Here is a 19943-nt window from a genome sequence, read left to right on the forward strand (position 1 = left end):
TAAAATGCAGGTATTACCTTCAGATGATGGTAGATCTGTCATGAAGTCAACTCCTAGGTGTGACCAGGGGCGGTTTGGGATGGGCAAGGGATGGAGTTTACCTGCAGGTAGATGGCGAGGACTCTTTGACATAGCGCACTCTCTACAGCCTTGAACGTATCTCCTCACATCCCTCGCCATGTGCGGCCACCAAAAGCGTTGGGATAGCAACGAGAGGGTGTTGTTGGTCCCGGGATGCCCTGTGCCCAAAGATGTATGGGTGGAATGAATCAGATCTACCCGTTGGTTTTCAGGAATGAAGCGACGATTGGGGGGACAGCCCGGCGGAGTCCTGGATTCGGGAGTGGCGATGACTGTAGGAGCGGACCAGGTGATTGGACAGACCGTGATCTGTTCTGGGAGGATTCTGGCTGGGGTCTCCATGATTTCCGGCTGATCATATATACGGGAAAGTGCGTCCGCTCGGATGTTCTTTGACCCAGGTCGGTAAGATATGGAGAATTGGAATCGGGAGAAGAACAGGGACCATCGGGCCTGACGAGGACAGAGTCTTTTGGCTTCCTTGAGGTACTGGAGATTCTTATGGTCTGTAATCACCTGGAAAGGATGTTTGGCTCCCTCCAGCCAGTGTCGCCATTCTTCCAGGGCAAGCTTGATAGCCAATAGCTCTCGGTTTCCGATGTCATAGTTTCTCTCCGCCGGGCTGAGCTTCCTCGAGAAATAGGCGCATGGATGGAGTAATGATGGTGTACCTTGATGTTGAGACAGGATGGCTCCCACTCCAGTTGTCGAGGCATCTACCTCGACCACGAACGGGATTTCAGGATCGGGGTGAGTCAGGAGTGGAGCTTGAGTGAAGGATTGTTTGAGGGTTTGGAAGGCTGCATCGGCTTCGGGAGGCCAGGAGAGTTTCTTGGGGTGGTTTTTGAGTAGGTTGGTCAGCGGAGCGGTAATGAGACTGTAGTTGTGGATGAATCGTCTATAGAAATTGGCAAATCCTAGAAATCGCTGGAGTTCTTTAATGGTTGTTGGTTTTGGCCAGGAGACAACGGCAGTCACCTTCCCCTCGTCCATGCGAACCCCTTTCTGATCAATAATGTACCCCAAGAACTGAACAGACGGTAGGTGGAAGGAGCATTTTTCAGCCTTGAGGTACAATTGATGGTCTCTGAGGGTTTGTAGGACCTCCGCAACGTGGTGGCGGTGTTCGGCCTCACTCCGGGAGTAAATCAGGATGTCATCAATATAGACTATGACAGAGATATGGAGGAACTCCCGGAGGACTTCGTGAATGAAGTTCTGGAATACGGAGGGGGCGTTGACCAGACCATAGGGCATGACCAGGTATTCGTAGTGTCCTGTAGGGGTCACAAACGCCGTCTTCCACTCGTCCCCCTCACGTATTCTGACCAGATTGTAGGCGCTGCGGAGGTCCAACTTCGTGAAAATCTTGGCGGATCGTAGTTGTTCCAGGGCCGCAGGGACGAGAGGAAGGGGATACCGGAACTTAATTGTTCCTTGATTCAGAACTCGGTAATCGATGCAAGGACGCAGCCCTCCATCCTTCTTGGCCACAAAGAAAAAGCTTGAGGCAGCGGGTGACGTGGACTGGCGGATATACCCCTGACTCAGTGCTTCCTGAATATACTCCTCCATGGCCTTATTTTCTGGAAGGGACAACGGGTAGATCCTACCTTTGGGCATAGGAGCGTCTGGCAGCAGGTCTATGGCGCAGTCCCATGGCCGATGTGGAGGTAGCTGGGAAGCTCTCTTGGGGCAAAAAACGTCTTCAAATGCGGAGTAGATCTTCGGGATTTGAATGGATCGTTTATTTACTGGGCTTTCGACAGACGTGACATAGATGGTAAGTGGTTTCTGAAGTTGAACAGGTAGGTCGGGAAAACATCTGGTTTTGCAGTCTTCACCCCATTTCTTTATTTCTCCTGTGCCCCAAGAGAGGATGGGATCGTGCTTCACCAGCCACGGGCGCCCTAAAATGATGTCCATGGATGCACCCTCCAGAACCAGAAATTGGATCTCCTCCTTGTGGAGCAATCCCACTTGGAGATAGATAGGCTCACATTTGCGATGGATACGTGCCTGGGAATGAATTGCGTTGGTTATGGGTTGGATCTGGTAGACGTGCGTCGAGGCTTCGGTGTTAAGATGGAGCTGGCGACAGAGGGCGTACGAGATGATGAATGCTATTTTGGACCGATCTGTGGGATATAACTCAGGTTGCATGGTGAATATGAGAGAACATTGCAAAAGAAATCCATTGCACTCCTCCGCCCCGCCAGAGTAGGGCGCTGGTCGAGCCATGGGACTGGATGAGTGGGTGGACGGTGAAGAAGTGCTCGGTGCTGGTGGTGCTTCGGGAAGTGGAGTAGATGACAATAACACTCTCTTCAGTGAGTCCACCAACTCTTGAATGGGATCGTGAGTGCTCATGCTGTTGATTGTAGTGGTCCGGTCTTCTGTTATGGGAAGCAGACGGACAAGGAAGGTGAGTGAATTATTAACAATGTTTATTTTCAACACATGAGCACATAAGGAGAACGGAGGAGAAGTGAGTGTAGTCCGGTTGTGCGGATGATCCTTGGTGGCAGGCTGGATGACTGATACTGAGGGAGACCGAATGCACACACCAGAGGGCTTGCGGGGAAGACAGACTGATGACAAACACAAGGCAGACAGGACACCGGGAACACTGGACAAACTAGGAGAGACAGAGAGCAGATAAGTACAATATACTGAGATTTGAAATGCTAGTGATTACCAGGAGGTGTTCACTCAGAGTCCGCTTCGTAGGAACGAGACCGGACAATGAGTGAAGTGAGGTGTGTGCTTATATAGTGAATGGGAGTGATTGGGTGCAGCTGTGCGTGGTTAATACTCAGGTGATGGTGATCTTTGCGTGATGCTGGTGGAAGAGCCTGGCCAATCCGTGACAGTTATATCCTACTTTTTTGTTTTATTAATTTCACAACAAGGGACTGTGGACATTAATCAACATTCCTCAAAAACGTAACCCAAATGAGCCCAAATACTACTTTCTTTTGGTAGTGCCAGATGTTAAAGGCCAATATCAAAGGTTTTCAAACTTTTTTCACCAAGTACCACCTCAAAAAAAAAATACCAAGTACCGCCTCAAAAAAATACTTTCCAGGAACCACCATAATGACCAGTATTAAAATACAGTAGCACACAGCGCTAAATCAGAGAGTATTTGGTCCCTCTTTAAATAAGGGCAAACAGGTTGGTAATAGGTAAAGCTGCTGTTTGTGGAGTTGCTTAATGATCCTCTGCTGAGATTTTGCTGCTGAGATTAAACCACGGTGAAGTACCACATTGTCGCAAGTTTAATGACATACAAAACGGAACGCCTCAATAAATCCGATCTGACTGTTTGCATAATAGTCGCTTTGTCACATATCCAATTTATATCTGATTTATTTCCACATATGAAGGAGGCCTGAAACCGATCTCTGAATATCTGAATGCATGCATTGTTTTCATGTTTACACGATCATAGAACAGATTCGATCTGTGTCACATATGAGCAAAAAATCGGAATTGGGTCACATTTAACTGGCAGTGTAAAAGGGGCCTTAAAAAGGCTTTGTGTGTAAGAAGTCCTTAAACCATTCCTGTCAACATTGAGATATAAAAATCTGGGATACGCCCTCAACAACCGTTACAAGGAGGAGATCAGCTTCAAATGATAGAAAACATAACATACATTCGAAAATTGAAAATGAAATAAAAGGTTTAGTATATGAAAATAAATTTACTGATCACATCGGTTTTATCGTATGTGTCAAAGGGTTAAAAGTGTGTTCATTTATTTACTTTAAAGGAGCTGTATGTAAGTTTTTGACTCTTCTAAAGCATAATAATACCATAATATGTTTACAGATATTTAAGAAACATGCCAAGCGAACATTATTGTTTATCTGAAAAACAATGCTGAAGTCAAATATCCTCTTTGAAAATGTGCGTTACGTGCCGAAAACCGTTAAACGTTAACCTTCTTTAACATTATTAAATGTACATGCTGAATTGCTCATATGTGTTTAGTTCTAAAGTTCAATCTCAAAAGGTTTATTTTATTGTCAACGTCTGAGGTGAACTGTCTGCTGCTGCTTTCAGTATAGTATGGCAATAATTGTACATAATGGGATCCAAACTCACATTATTAGCCTTTAACACTGAATAAAGCACATGAGGTGTACCTGAGGTGATCCTTGTCAGTTTTCTGTTGTTAAGCTGCAAGAAGCTGTTTCTAATATATCAATTTGAGGTGATGGTTAAGACAAAAACTCCTTTTAAAATGGAAAATACTCCTATCGGGTGTCGTTGCTTTTATATTGAACACGGTTTAAATCACTTGCTCCTGTCCTCAATCTGGCAACCTGCGCTTGCATTTGTTTTGATTCAGGAGTACAATACCTAGTTCAGCCACTGGGTGTCAAACTTACATACTGCACCTTTAATTATTCAGCGATTCCTCCGCGTACCACAGTTTGAGAACCACAGGCCTATACCAATAATAACACAAATTCAAACTATAACCAAAACTCAAATAGACAACAAAAAACAACCAACAATAGCGAAAAAACCTTGAGCCAGAAGGGGAGAAGCTAAACCATGCATGAGCTTATAAACCACACAATCATTTTAAACTTGATGATGTTTTCCCTCTGGATGATGAAAACTAAATTGTTATTTATTAAAAATCTTCTATGCTTTTTTATGATTCATTATTATGTTGTAGACTAGTAATGCATTGACAAACTGAGTCACAATCTTTTGATTCAGCCAAATTCTTAGGCTAACATTACCCATTTAAGAGTTCTAGTTACAGAGTTAAAAAAAAGTTATCTGTTGCACTCTTTCTGATTGGTTGTCTGGTCAACATCCTGTCGGAGGTGTGAAGTGAAGCGGGCGTACAGGTAGGGGACGAGCAGATGGATGTGGGAAAGATACAGAACGAGCAAGATTTTAACACATCCCAATGACTCAATTCACAAGACCTTGTAAACCTTCAAACTGCTGGCAGAGGGTCTGGACTCCATAACATAGGTCAAGCAAGGACCACCTAAGACGCTATCTGAGTGACTTGTAAAGCAACCAGTCATAGTTTGTTATGTTCAGGGTTATGTTTAAAGGCATGTTAATGGACAGTTAATGTCTCTACAATAAAAGAATGGCATGCGTGTTTTATTTTACACTAATTTATGAGATTTGTATTTCTGAGTTGAGTGATACCCTTACATACATTGCATGTTATCGATGACATTGTGAGGATTTATACTTGTGAATTTTGTCTGTGTTGTTCTGCAATAACACTTCCAAAACACTAGCGGGCAGTGGAATTTCTGCAAGACATGCATGTGATGTCACTGTAGAAGTAGCTCAAACTCATTCAAAGATCTTTTCAGTTGGTAACCTGCTACCATTCAACAACTTTAATCATTACAAAAAATTAACAAAACAAAAGTATTCATGACTACTGGAAAAGACATCTTAAGCTAGTGCTGACAATTAATGATGGGTGCATGTGTAGTAGTGGTGTCCCATTTCTTCAGGGAATATTTTCATCCCTACCCCATCACACTTTGTTTCAAGGGTCAAGGGGATGGCGTACAGTAGGCGTATGGATATAGGAAAGGGTTTAAAATGGAATTGGAATTGGGCCTAAGTGCCTCAAGCTAAATTTTTGACATCTTTTGCACATTTCTTTTTATTATCAATGTTGAATACAGTTGGAGAGCTTAATGTGCAGTTCAGTGCTAAACAATGTAAAGATCGGTCTCTTGTTTGGACATTTTAATAAATCTGAACTGAAAGCCCACACCACACAGCCTCTCACTAGCAGAAAAAATAAAATGCCTGACCTTTGCAGAGGAGCATGTTGCGTGGACAGAGAACTGCTCCAAAGTTCAGGACAATACCCCGGCCTCACAGCAATCTTGGTAAAGCAGTCCCCTGAAGTTAAAAACATTTAAATAATGGAACCTGATTAAAATGTCTTTAAAATCAATGACAACAAAGTTCTGGCTAAGAAACTCCTTCAGCAAACTGTGGAAGAGACAGTAAATGAGTGGATAAAACAAGAAAAAGCAGAGCAGAGATAGTGATGTCCTGAGAGACTAGTGATGTGCTGTGAGTTATCATTGCTTTTCTCATATTTTGATCATTGATCAGTTTCTTTTCCACTCAAAGGTGTAACTCAATCTCTTATAACTTAAGATTGTGCTTGTGATGGGATAGTGTGTGCATTACAGGCAGTATAGGGGAAAAACAGGGAGCAAGACGGGAGAAGTGAGGGAATAGGGCAAGCGTGTCTCGCGGTCATGCAGAAACCATCATACCCTAAGCTCTCTAATCTTGCACTTCTGACTTGAAGCGTGCAGTTACGCTCATCAGCCAGTCAGCATGGACCATCTCAAATCATGAGTTGATGTCATCGCCCATCACTTAAAACCATTAACTCTTGTGTAGGTCACAACCCACTGAGAACAGCTGCTGAACATGTCTTTCGAGCAATGTATATGTTACCATCTAAATGTTTTGGGTTTCAAAATTGCACCAGTTTCCTATATAAGATAAAAAATGATCATAATCATCATAGTAATATGCTAATTGTTTTAGGGGGTGGAGTGTGGGCATTTTCTTAAATATTGTACGTTAGATCATAAATGTCTTTGAAACAGTTTGATGAATCAATATTTATATACAATAGTCAACATTTAAAGTGGACCCAGTCTCATCTTAGGACAATCTTGAAAAAAAATTGTATTGAAAAAATGCACCCAATCTTGGGTTTTTCTTATTTGACCCAATGTTGGCTTACAACGACCCAGATTTTTTCAGAGTGTTCAATTTCCTCTCTCTCCTTTATATTTATATTGTTAGTGTGAGGATTTAGGCTCAGTGTAAGAATATAATTTAATTGCTGATTAATTAAATCCCAATGTTGGGTCAAATCCAACAGCTGGATTAAGAAGTGTCATTTACATGTTTTTTAAAAAAATAAAATGACCCAATGTTGGGTTTGTGCTTATTTGACCCAATGTTCGGTTAAAACAACCCAGATTTTTTTCAGTGTGTACAATTTCTTCCCTTAGTCCGATGATTTTGGCTCAGCATAGAAATATAATTATCTTCAAAAATGTTGGGTTGTTATATCCCAGTGTTGGGTCAAATATGGACAAACCCAGTAGCTGGGTTAAGAAGTATAATTTAAATAGTATTAAAAAAAATTGACTCAATGTTGGGCTTGTCCATGTATGACCCAATGTTGGGTTATAACAGACTTTTTCAGAGTGTATAACCTCTTCCCTCTCCTTTATATTTATATTGTTAGTGCAATAATTTTGGCTCAGTGTAAGAATATAATTATCTTGAAAAAAGCTGGGTTGTTGTATTCCAATGTTGGGCCAAATGTGGACAAAACCAATTGGACAAAAAAGTGTCATTTAAACTGTATTGGAAAAATTAACCCAATGTTGGATTTGTCTGTGTTTGACCCAACGTTGGGTTACACCAACCCAGATTTGTTTTAGAGTGTACAATTTCTTCCCTCTGCTTTATATTCATATATTTATACATAGTGCGTTGATTTTGCCTCAGTGTAAGAATATAGTTATCTTGTAAAATGTACTTTATCATTGAAGGAGTTTGTGGCATGCATACTCATTGCTTACACTTCAGACTTCTGTTCGTCATGTACTCCCAATGGAAAGGCACCCTAGAACAAATATTTTAACCATGACTTGAAGGGATAGTTCATCCAAAAACCCAAATTTACTCACTATTTACTCACCCTCAAGTTTTTCACGAGTTTCTTTCTTCTGTTGAACACACAGAAAGACATTCTGAAGAAAGCTGAAAACCTGCAACCATTGACTTCCATTGTAGAAAAAAAAAAACAAATAATATGAAAGTGTTGTGAGGCAGCACAGTGGCGCAGTGGGCAGCACAATCACCTCACAGCAAGAAGGTTGCTGGTTTGAGCCCCGGCTGGGTCAATTGTTTCTGTGTGGAGTTTGCATGTTCTCCCCATGTTCGTGTGGGTTTTCTCTGTGGCTCCGGTTTCCCCCACAAGTCCAGAGACATGCGCTGTAGGTGAATTGGGTAAGCTAAAATTGTCCGTGGTGTATGTCAGTGAGTGGGTGTGTATGGATGTTTCCCAGTGATGGGTTGCAGCTGGAAGGGCATTCGCTGAGTAAAACATATGCTGGATAAGTTGGTGATTCCTTCCGCTGTGGCAACCCCAGATTAATAAAGGAACTAAGCCAAAAAGAAAATGAATGAAACTTACAGAAAGGCCGTCAAACCTGATTCCTTCAGAATGCATCTTAAAATCTGAAAACACAATTTCTATATTTAAAAAATGTGTAATCCCACAGAAGTTAATGGTTACAGGTTTCCAACATTTTTCAAAATATCTTCTTTTGTGTTCAACAAAAAAAAAGTACATTTAAAAAATTAAAGGGTGACTAAATGATGACAATTAAAATTTTTGGGGTGAGCTATCCCTTTAAGGTTAAGGGATTCATCTGTACAGGTATGCTTGGAAAGTATTATCCAGAGGAAAAGTGAATGTTATAGAAAGTGATTATTGTCTCTGTGCAGCGTGTGCTCATTTTAGACGTGCGTCTGTGCTTATAGACACAGTTCACGTGTACGCGATAAGTGTGCGTTGGTGAATGGCATCTGATTGTGAGCAGAGTTTATCACTCTTTCTCTTCCTCTCCATACGTGCCTGACTACCTCTAAAAAGACATAACATGTCCCAAACTTCCTCTGTCCCTCTTGAACTCAATGTGCTCACATATTTCTTGTCTTTTGTCTCCCTCACTCTGGTTCTCTCTTCTCTCATTATCTGTGTTTACATTCCTCATGTTGTGTTTGTTCGCTCACGTGCATGTCTGTGGATCTCCTCTTGTCTGTGGGCCTCAATATCAGTCTGGCACACACTGGGCAGGAGTAGCCCTTGGCTGACAGGAATCACATAATGATAATAATCTAAAACATGCCAGTCTGTCTTGTACGGTACGTGTTGTCCAAAAATCAAGTACTCTTGATCTTGGCCTGTTGCCACAATAAATGTACAGTACTACTTTGCATTACAGGAAACTACTGATTATATGATCATTGTTAGTTAAATGTTCTTGCCAAGTAGGGGATACCTAGCAATTTGATCATTAACATTTTTAACAAGTTACACTACCGGTCAAAAGTTTGGGGTCAGTAGGATTTTTAAATGTTTTAAAATAAGTTTATACTGCTCACCAAGGCTGCATTTATTTAATACAAAAATACAATAAAAATAGTAAAATTGTGAAAAGTTATTGGAAGAGTTCAAAAGTAGTTTATAATTTATTCCAGTGATTTTAATAATGAATTTTCAGCTTCATTACTCCAGTCTTCAGAATCACATGATCCTTCAGAAACCACTCTTATAAAAATGTTTATTGTTATTATTATTATTAATATTATTGTTAATAATGTTAACTTACTAAATTAGGGTAAATTTAATAAATGCCGCCTGGATGAACAGAATAATTTTCTTTTAAAAAGAAAACATGAAAAAAAAACTGACCCCAAACTTTTGACGAGTAGCGTATATACCATTTTTGTCATGTTTTTTGAAAATTATTGAGAAAATATTTTTTTTCATCTAGGCGGTATTTAGTAAAATAAAAAATTAAATTGTTAAATATTTATTAAAATTTTATATAACTGCTTTTTTATTGTATGTAGTTTCAAATGAAATTGTTACTCCAGTCATTACTGCTTTTAGTATTGCGATTAATAATAATAATATTAATAATAATAACAATAATAATTAATATTGGAGTTATTTCTGAAGGATCACGTGACTCTGAAGATTGGCTTAAAACTCATTTAGCTGAAAATTCTTCTTTAAAATCACTGGAATAAATGAATAAATTAAATTATAAACTATTTTGAAGAGTTATTTTATAGTGCAGCAACTTTTCACAATTTTACTGTGTGTACTGGATTTTTGATGAAATAAATGCAGCCTTGGTGAGCAGGAGAAGCTTATTTTAAAACATTTAAAAATCCTACTGACACCAAACATTTGACAGGTAGTGTAGTAATCAAAGTTAAGTTAAGCTTGATATGGTCAATGGTTTTTTTTTTTCATGTTTTTTATAGATTATATTTAAATGAAAAATGTATGCATTTGATAAAATAGATTTCAAGTTTAATGGATTTAACAAATTAGATTTCCAGTTAAATGCTTTTGATAAAATAGATTTCCAGTTTAATGCATTTGATCAATTAGATTTCCATGTTTAATGGTTTTATGGTTTATGCTTTCAAGTTTTTTTTCATATATTTTTTTATAAATTATTAATGTTTATATATAGTTGAAGTCAAAATTATTAGGTCCCCTGTTAAGTTCTGTTTTACGATGAGATATTATGGAGGACAATTCTAAACATGGTTTTAAGAACTAATTTCTAATAAATTATTTATTTTATCTTTGCCATAATGACTGGATATTTGACTGGATATTTTTCAAGACACTTCAAAACAGCCTAAAGTGACATTTAAATGCCTAACTAGGTTAATTAGGTTAACTAGGCAGGTTAGGGTAATTAAGCAAGTTATTGTATATCAATGGTTTGTTCTGTATACTATCAAAAAAAATATAGCTCAAAGGGGCTAATAATTTTGACAATATATATATATATATATATATATATATATATATATATATATATATATATATATATATATATATATATATATATATATATATATAATAATTTTACCAGCAGTGTGTCAAATCCGGCATTCTATACAACGTCTAAGAAAAGTAAAGAATTCTTAAAAATGGAACGTCAAAGTATGAAATGATTGCTACTTTATACATTGCCTAGGCTTTCAATCTCAGTTCTGCTGTCATTGTTTTTCCGTTAAGAACTTCATAGGCTTTATTTCATATTCCTTCCACTTTAAAATACGTAATGATCAATACAGGCTTTTTTTGTTCTCTTCTGACACTTTGCCTAAATGATACCTGTTATTCTATATAGGAAATGTATAGAATGCCAAGGAAAAGTGTGCAAAATCTTTACATAAAACTGATATTTCATACTTTACCTAAAACCATCAGGCATTCTATACATTTCCTAGGCATCCTATACCGGGATTTTACACGTTGGTAAAATATTTTTATATAAATTCATGCATTTGATCAATTAGATTTCCAGTTATGATAATAATGATTATTAAATAATCATCAAATAAGGAAATTATATATTATGATTTTTATTTATTTAGTTTATTTATTTTGTGATGAAATGGTTTAAAATGAGAACATGTAATAAATTTCATTTACAAACAGGACATATAAATTAGCATGAAATAACTATGCTAAGGTAATCATGAAATAAAATAATTTTAGATAATATTTTGCCATTTCACATTGTAAACATATCTTTAGCATATACAAGTACACCCCTCACAAATCTCTGTTTTAAATGATTGTTTTCTATAGGATGCTGTACAATATTATATTTGTGCATGTACTTTAGTTTAGTCTGAAGCCAAATATGGAGCAAATCTAACTAAATAACTTCTAACAATAACAATAGCTGTCCAAAAAATAACTTGTATTAATATGTTGGGGGGAAATATTAAATACAATTTTAAAAAGAGAAAAAAATTAAAAGAAACAAAAAAACATCAAATTCAATTTTTTTTTTGCAATATTTCTCTTGTAAAATGTATTATCTTTCTATTTCTAAAGATGTTTAGAGACTAATATATTATTTTAATAAATATGTCCGTTTTATAAATCTGATTTGTACAAATCTGTGTTTTAGGGGGACAAGACAGAAGAGTGTGGAGGTCGAGACTGCAGCGTCTGCCAGTGTTTCCCCCCGAAAGGAGAGCAGGTACGTCGATTACAGCATTTACACTGTTGGCATCATGAAATCATAGTTTGAGATCATTCATGACAACACAGGGTTCAAGTGTCTGTTGATTTACTGTCCTATAAGGCCCTAATGTACAGTACTTTTGGAAAAAAATTATTATGCACTTTCTCCACCACGGTTCATGCTATTTTTTAAAATGTACTTGCCTCACTCTCTCACTCACTTGCTATCCTCTGGCTTAGTCCCTGTATAAAGGGTTGCCACAGCGGAATGAAGCGCCAATTACTCTGGAATATGTTTTATGCAGCATTTGCCACAAGCCAGCACTGGGAAGTACTCATATCAAAATATTGTATAATTATATAAATGATTATATCCTCAAACAAATTTTACTTTTTCAAATATTTACCAAATGATGTTTAATAAAGCAAGGAATTTTTCACAGTATTTCCTATAACATCTTTTTCTTCTGGAGAAAGTCTTAATTCTTTTACGGTGTTTTCACACGTACTTATTTAGTTCGGCTGAATCGCACTAGAGTTCGTTTTCTCTCTTGGTGCGGTTCGTTTGGGCAGATGTGAATGTAGCAATCAAGTGCGCAACAAAAGCGAACCAAAAAAGCTTTCAAATGAACCCTGCAGCAGTTCGTTTGTGGTGAGAACATGATTCAAACTAAAACAGAACCAACCGCAAAAAGTACTGAGCCTTTTTGCACTAATCCAGCTGCCGTAGTCAGATGAGCTGTCCCATCTTATGGGGTGTGGAGGAAAAATATTTGTTGACCGCACTTTACCATCAATTTTAAACACAGAGAGGGAGAGAAAAACATTACCTGATGGATCATTGGTAATATTTCCGGAAGATGACCATGTCGTAGTTTAGCTAAGTTAATTCACGCCTCCTCCTGAACTTGCAATGCGCCTTTGCCATTTGCAATGCATTAAAACATTGTTTTCCAGCCACAGCTGGAAACTTCATTGAAGAAAACTTCATTCTCGAAATGAATAGTTTGTCTAAAGTAATGTATACAAACTATATAATATACTATGACCAGGGATACAATCAGCCAGTGCAGTCGTCCCTCCATAGTAAAAAGCGACATTTTGTGTCTGCCGGTTTGTTTACTTGCGAGAGTTCCATTGGCATTTTCCAAGTGGCATTTTCCCGCTTGTTAATTCTTTTTTTTTTTTTATTGTAATATCATTTTAATATGTATTTTACATGTATATGTAGTTTACATCTTTTTTATATAATATTTTTATTGTTTTGAGCATAAGAAAATAAACAATAACATAAACAGACCAAAAACACAACAAAAAGATGGAAAAAAGGGTACAAAGGTCGTTTCAAAATACACAAATAGACGGACACAACATAATATAATATCATCCAGAAAGCATGAGAGAATTAAATAGAATTAAATAAAAAAAGTATAATAATTAACAGAGAAATGTGTTGGATTCACAACTCGACTTATGCCAAACCAATCCAACCTATATAGAGTTACAAGTCAGCATTACTGATATTAAACCGCACGTTAATTCTTACCAATCAAAAAGCAGTTTAGAAAATATGTTCAATAACATCTGGCCAATGAGTGATGTGAATTTTGTCACATGACTGCATTTTGGTTCTTTTCAACTGGTTCGGACCAAAGCAATCAATGTGGTGAGAAAAGGACCTAAAAACGGCAAAAAAATGCTACAATGAATCACTTGTTGCCCTGGACCAAATGACCCGAAACACAGATGTGAAAGCATCCTTAATTGGGCAAGAATAAAATCAGTTTTTATTAAAAAAAACAAAAACATTTTAGGTCAATATTATTAACCTTCTTAGGCAATTTTATTTAGTTGATAGTCTACAGAACAAACAATCATTATACAATGATTTGCCTATACCCTAACTCATCTAATTAACTCAATTAACCTAGTTAAGTCTTTAAATGTCACTTTAAGCTGAAAAGTAGTATCTTGAAAAATACCGAGTAAAATATTATGTACTGTCATCATGGCAAAGATAAAATAAATCAGTTATTAGAAATGAGTTATTAAAACTATTATGTTTAGAAATGTGTTGAAAAAGTCTTCTCTCCGTTAAAGAGAAATTGGTGTTAATATATATACAGGGGGGCTAATAATTAAGGAGGGCTCATAATTCTGACTTCGACTGCATTTATACTGTATATGAGTGGGAGTAGCTCTGAGGCTCCGCCTTCTTGATATGAATAAGCATGACTTTATGTGCCGAATTGCATATCTTGTTCAAACATAAGTATTGCTTTGCTCAGATATTTTTGAACTGCTCTGTTCTTATTGATGATTTTAGATTGTGTGTTTTTATAATTTAAGACTGAAATATGCAATACATATTTATATATTCTTTTAAATGCAGTGTGAACTGCACTGTGATGTTTGTAATTGCTGCTCATGTGTTTAAAACTTTTTACCTCTAAATAAAGAACGAAGTATGAAATGAGTGTATCGGGACTTTTACAGACTAGGTTTTCAGACATAGGAAGTGTTAGTCTGAACGGCGAGGCGAGAAGTCTCCCACTGTTACGGGATCGATTTAATCTCATTAACTAGGCCTCACTCTAATCCTATTTATTCTGTTGTCGCACAACATTTAGTACATGTTCACTCAAACACACACTGGCACACTGACCTAGTTTCATGCCAGTAGCACATGCCTGTTCACGTCTGCACCTGAATAGCTGCAACCAGGTGTTGGCATAATGCAGCTCTTGGCTTGTTCTTTCAAGAGGTAAAACAAAAAAAAAGATGTAATATGTTAATGAGTATTTCAGAGGCATGAATGCTTGACTTCGATTAAGAGCAGTTTTACAGAGGAATGCTACAGGGCGTTTACTGTGTGTTGGTGTTGGTGTGTGTGTGTGTGTGTGTGTGTGTGTGTGTGTGTGTGTGTGTGTGTGTGTGTGTGTGTGTGTGTGTGTGTGTGTGTGTGTGTGTGTGTGTGTGTGTGTGTGTGTGCGCGCGTGTGCGTGTGTGTGTGTGTGTGTGTGTGTGTGTGTGTGTGTGTGTGTGTGTGTGTGTGTGTGTATCAGGTGTGCAGTCAGGTTTTCAGCAACATTATTATGCTGTCAGGTTCATATATTGTCACCCCATCAGGTATCCTGCTCCCCCTCTGTACAAAAATAACTCTGACGACCGACAACATGCTACAGATTTTGATTGGCTGAGGTGTTTTATATTGAATATGTTTTAAATAATTTTAGTTTCATTCTTGATTGTTCTCTATTTTTTTTATGTTTTTGAAATGCCTTGGCTAAATGGCTAAATGTATCTGTGTATCAAAACTACAATAAAACTGTAATATTACTATATAGCATATTGTAGCAGTTACACTACCTGACAAAAGTCCTTTTTGTCAGTCCCAGTTGTAAGAGCAACAAATAATAGTTTGACTTCTAGTTGATCATTTGGGCCGCAAAGTCCATGCTTAAGGTAGAAGGTAGATTTTCCAATGAAAATCTGTTGAACTGCATCCCAATTATCACAAGTACTGCAGAAGACCTACTGGAACCCACATGGACCCAAAATTCTCATAGAAATCAGTCAAGTTTGGTGAAGAAAAAAATCATGGTTTGTGGTAAAATTTGGTATGGGGCATGCAAGAGAGCTGCAGAGTGGATGGCAACGTCAATAGCCTGAGGTATCAAGACATTTGTGCTGCCCATTATAATTACAAACCACAGGAGAGGGCAAATTCTTCAGCAGGATAGCGCTCCTCATACTTCAGCATCCGCATCAAAGTTCCTGAAAGCAAAGAAGGTCGAGGTGCTCCAGGATTGGCCAGCCCAGTCACCAGACTTGAACATTATTGAGCATGTCTGGGGTAAGATAAAGGAGGAAGCATTGAAGATGAATCCAAAGAATCTTGATGAACTCTGGGAGTCCTGCAAGAACGCTTTCTTTGCCATTCCAGATGACTTTATTAACAAGTTATGTGAGTCATTGCAGATATATATGGATGCAGTCCTCCAAGCTCAGTTTTCCACTGCACCATGACTTTATATTCTATACTGTACATTATTTCTGCTAAAGCAAAGTCAGACCATACTGTCCTATTTAAATAATTAAAAGGCCTTTGCTTTTCATATAAGCCACTTTTGATACCAAATAATCAACTTGTAGTCAAGTCTTTATTTGCTATTCCTAAAACTTGGATAGGCGACAAGTCTTTTGTCAAATAGTGTGTAAGTTATGTAAACTGAACTGTAAAAACTAGACTAAAGCAGTTTTCAATTTACTACAATTTCTTCTATGTTAAGCTGCATTGACACAATCTACATTGTAAAAGCACTATAGAAATAAAGATGAATTGAATTGAATAATATAACAGGTTAAAATTTAATCTAAAAAAATTCCAATCTAATGTAGAGTTTCTATTTACAGCATTAAAATAAGAGCGTGAATCAGCCCTGCTTTGTATTAACAGCTCAGGTTGATGATGCAATGGTGAGGGAGAGATTTTCTCAGTCTTTGGAACTCTTTGTAACAATTAAGCTTTTTATAAGGACCAAAATCAGTTGAATTTGTTCCATAAGGGATTAAGTTCTGAAGGCTATACTGTAGCTAAAGTGGCCGGTGAGTGTAGCATGTGATACAGATTTTTCTCAGAAAACATATTTCTAAAGGTGCCGTTGACTTGAAATGTTTTCCGAATGTTGGTAACCAAAGAAATCCATATATACAAAGAAACAAACCTAATTAGTTTATAAATGAAGCTATGTAAAAAAAAAAAAAAAAAACATTATGCAAGGAAAAAGTATTGAACACATGAAGAAAGGGAGGTTTAGAAAGGCAGTTAAAGCCCAGACAGCAGCTGAAATCCCTCAGTGGTTATTCAGCAACCCTCTGCCCTTCGTCATTGTAAATTAATATTAGCTGCTTCAGTCCAACATCTACATTAGCAGGATGATGAAGATGAAACCAGTGTGGACATTTCAGCAAGACAATGATCCAAAACACAGCCAGGGAAAGTCTCTAATGCTTTCAGAGAAAGAAAATCAAGCTGCAGAATGACCCAGCCAATCATCTGAGTGGAATCCAATATAAAATACAAAACAAAGATCAGATCTGATAGACGAGACCCACAGAACCATCAAGCGTTTCACACTCTGTTGAAGTCTGTAAAAACCTCAACTGAGTAATGCATGTGACTTCATTCTCCATATGAGAGGCGTCTTAAAGCTGCCATCACCAAAGAAAAAAAAGCCTTTTATATAAAGTATTAAATTTGTAGTTCAGTATTTCTCCTTGTGTCATTGTTATTACACAAAACAAATTTTTCAAACAAATTTTTTGTTTGTTTTATTTTTATGTTTATATTGTTTGGGTTTTTACCAAAATCTGGGTCAATTCCATGTCAACAGCTCCTTTAGAAATATTATTCCCAGGAAAAAACATGACGTGTTCAATGCTTATTTTCCCTTCTGTAGTTGAAGGAAATGTTCACAATATTTTCTATCTATTTTTTATTTATTATTAGAGAATTTTTCTTTTAGTTTAGTTAAGGATTTTTATCTTTATTGACAGGACAGTGGAGATGAACAGACAGGAAAGTGTGGGGAGCAGAGATCTTGAGCCGGGAATTGAACTTGGGTCACCGCAAGCACTTTGGTGCTATGTGTCGACGCACTAACCACTAGATTATTGGTGCCAACAGTTTTAAACATTATTAACATAAATTTTAGGTCGATATTATTATCTCTCTTAAGATTTTTTTTTTTTGATTGGCTACAGAGCAAACCACTGTTGTTCAATGACTTGCCTAATAAGCCTACACTATAAAAAGTTTCATGACAAATAGTCAACAAAACAAATATTTTTATGTTACTTAATCATGTTTCAACTGCATTTTATTAAGTTTACAACTCCTAACTTAATATTTTAGTCAGTTTGACTGATGTAAGTTGAAATGACTAGAAAATTTAATTTGATTCATCTAAAAAAGTTGACAAGAATATTTTTAGAGCGTAATTAATTAGTTAAGCCTTAACTGGCACTTTAAGCTGAATATTATTATCTTTCAAAGTAACTACCAGTGTAAAGTAACAAATTACAAATACTCAAACTACTGTAATTGAGTAGTTTTTCTCAGGAATTGTAATTTACTAAGTAGTTTTAAAAATCTGTACTTTTGCTTTCCCTTGAGTACATTTTTAGTGCAGTATCAGTACTTTTACTCCACTATTTTCCTTCAAACTGCAGTCGCTACTTAAGTTTTTATTGACTGTGGGGATTGGCGAAAAATCAGTCCTGTGATTCTCACACATAGAAAGTAAATCGCATCATACTGAACAAGCTTAAGACATGAGGCGCCTTTATGATTGCAGTAAACCATTTGGAAGCATTAAAAGTGTCCATAAAGATAACTAAATGCACTACAGAATGTTACGTTTTCTCACACATTCAAAAATTGCATGTAAATGCATCAGCTGTTCACAGTGTAATACGCACTACTCACAACTCTTGAGTACTTTTAAAGGGGCTTTTACTCATACTTTGAGTAATCTTTACAGCATAGAAAGTTAACCGTATCACATTGAACAAGCTCAAGACATGAGGTGTTTTAGAAATGCAGCAAACCATCCGGAAGCATTAAAAGTGTCCAAGAAGATGTGTAGATAACTAAATGCACTACAGAATGTTACGTTTACAGACACACAAGCAAAAATGACATGTAAACGCATCAGGCGTTCAAGTGTAATATGCACTACTCACTACTCTTGAGTACTTTTAAAGGGGCTTCTACTCAGACTTTGAGTAACTTTACAACAGATATTTTAACTCTACTTGCACAGTTTTGGCCAAGTTATGGTACTTTTACTTGAGTATGAATTTTCAGTACTCTTTCCCCCACTGGTAATTACTAAAATATTTTGTACTTTAATCATGACAAAGACAAAAGGAATGAATTAGCCTATAAAACCATTATGTTTAATAAATATGATGACAAAATCTCTCTGTTAAACAACGCTTGGAAAATATTTGAGAAAAAACAATTCAATTTGACTGGAAGAAAACTGTACGTAATGCATTTGTATGACAGAAACAGAAGTAAAACGATTAGACAGGTATGTATGGATCCATGGATTTGTGTGTCTGTGTGGCACAGAGAGAGTGAATGTGTCCTCGCAGCAGGTTCTTAAAACAAAATAATAATAGTCTTTAGCGCAAGAATGACAAATTTATGACAGCCTCGTAAAGCCCGGCGGCCCAATTACGCTTAGGAACGCAGTTACAAGAGTGTGCACAGCTGCTCACAAAGACACACACACTACCACATGAAATCTGTCAATGGTCAATGCTGAAAATATTTGACATTTTTGGCTTTTTTAAAGGAGATCATACTCTGTTGAGAAGTATTTGAGCAGTCTGTGCTCGTGCACACAATACATAGTCACCGGCCACTTTATTAGGTACACCTTACTAGTAAAGGGTTGGACCCCCTTTTGCCTTTGTTGCCTTAATCCTTTATGGCATAGATTCAACAAGGAATTATTCCTCCGAGATTTTGGTCACGTTTACATGATAGCATCACGCAGTTGCTGCAGATTTGTCGGCTGCACATCCATGATGTGAATCTCCAGCTCCACCACATCCCAAAGGTGCTCTATTGGATTGAGATCTGGTGACTGTGGAGGCCATTTGAGTACAGTGAACTCATTGTCATGTTCAAGAAACCAGTCTGAGATGATTCGCACTTTATAGCATGGCACGTTATCCTGCTGGAAGTAGCCATCAGAAGATGGGTACACTGTGGTTATAAAGGGATGGATATGGTCAGCAATGCTCAATAGAAACTAATGAGCCCAAAGTGTGCCAAGAATAGATATTTTCTCTCTACCTAATAAATGTTAAATTAATTGTCTCTCTACCTAATAAAGTGGCCAGTGAGTGGATATGCATCACTTATTTTTATTAATGGTGAGATGGTGAACACTTCCATGTTGCAATCAAAGTGCAGTCACTGGAGGACTGACGCTAT

General features: G+C 37.3%; 1 protein-coding gene across 1 annotated transcript in view; it reads left to right on the plus strand.

Annotated features, from left to right (window-relative positions):
• col4a4 (collagen, type IV, alpha 4) overlaps window positions 1-19943 on the plus strand; it is an 85899-nt gene that overhangs the window by 9651 nt on the left and 56305 nt on the right. Inside the window, exon 2 of the mRNA XM_056474100.1 lies at window positions 11874-11945. Within this exon, the coding sequence (XP_056330075.1) occupies window positions 11874-11945 (72 nt within the window). The remainder of the gene's footprint in view (window positions 1-11873; window positions 11946-19943) is intronic.

Source organism: Danio aesculapii, chromosome 15 (genome assembly GCF_903798145.1).
Source record: "Danio aesculapii chromosome 15, fDanAes4.1, whole genome shotgun sequence".
Classification (NCBI taxonomy): Eukaryota; Metazoa; Chordata; class Actinopteri; order Cypriniformes; family Danionidae; genus Danio; species Danio aesculapii.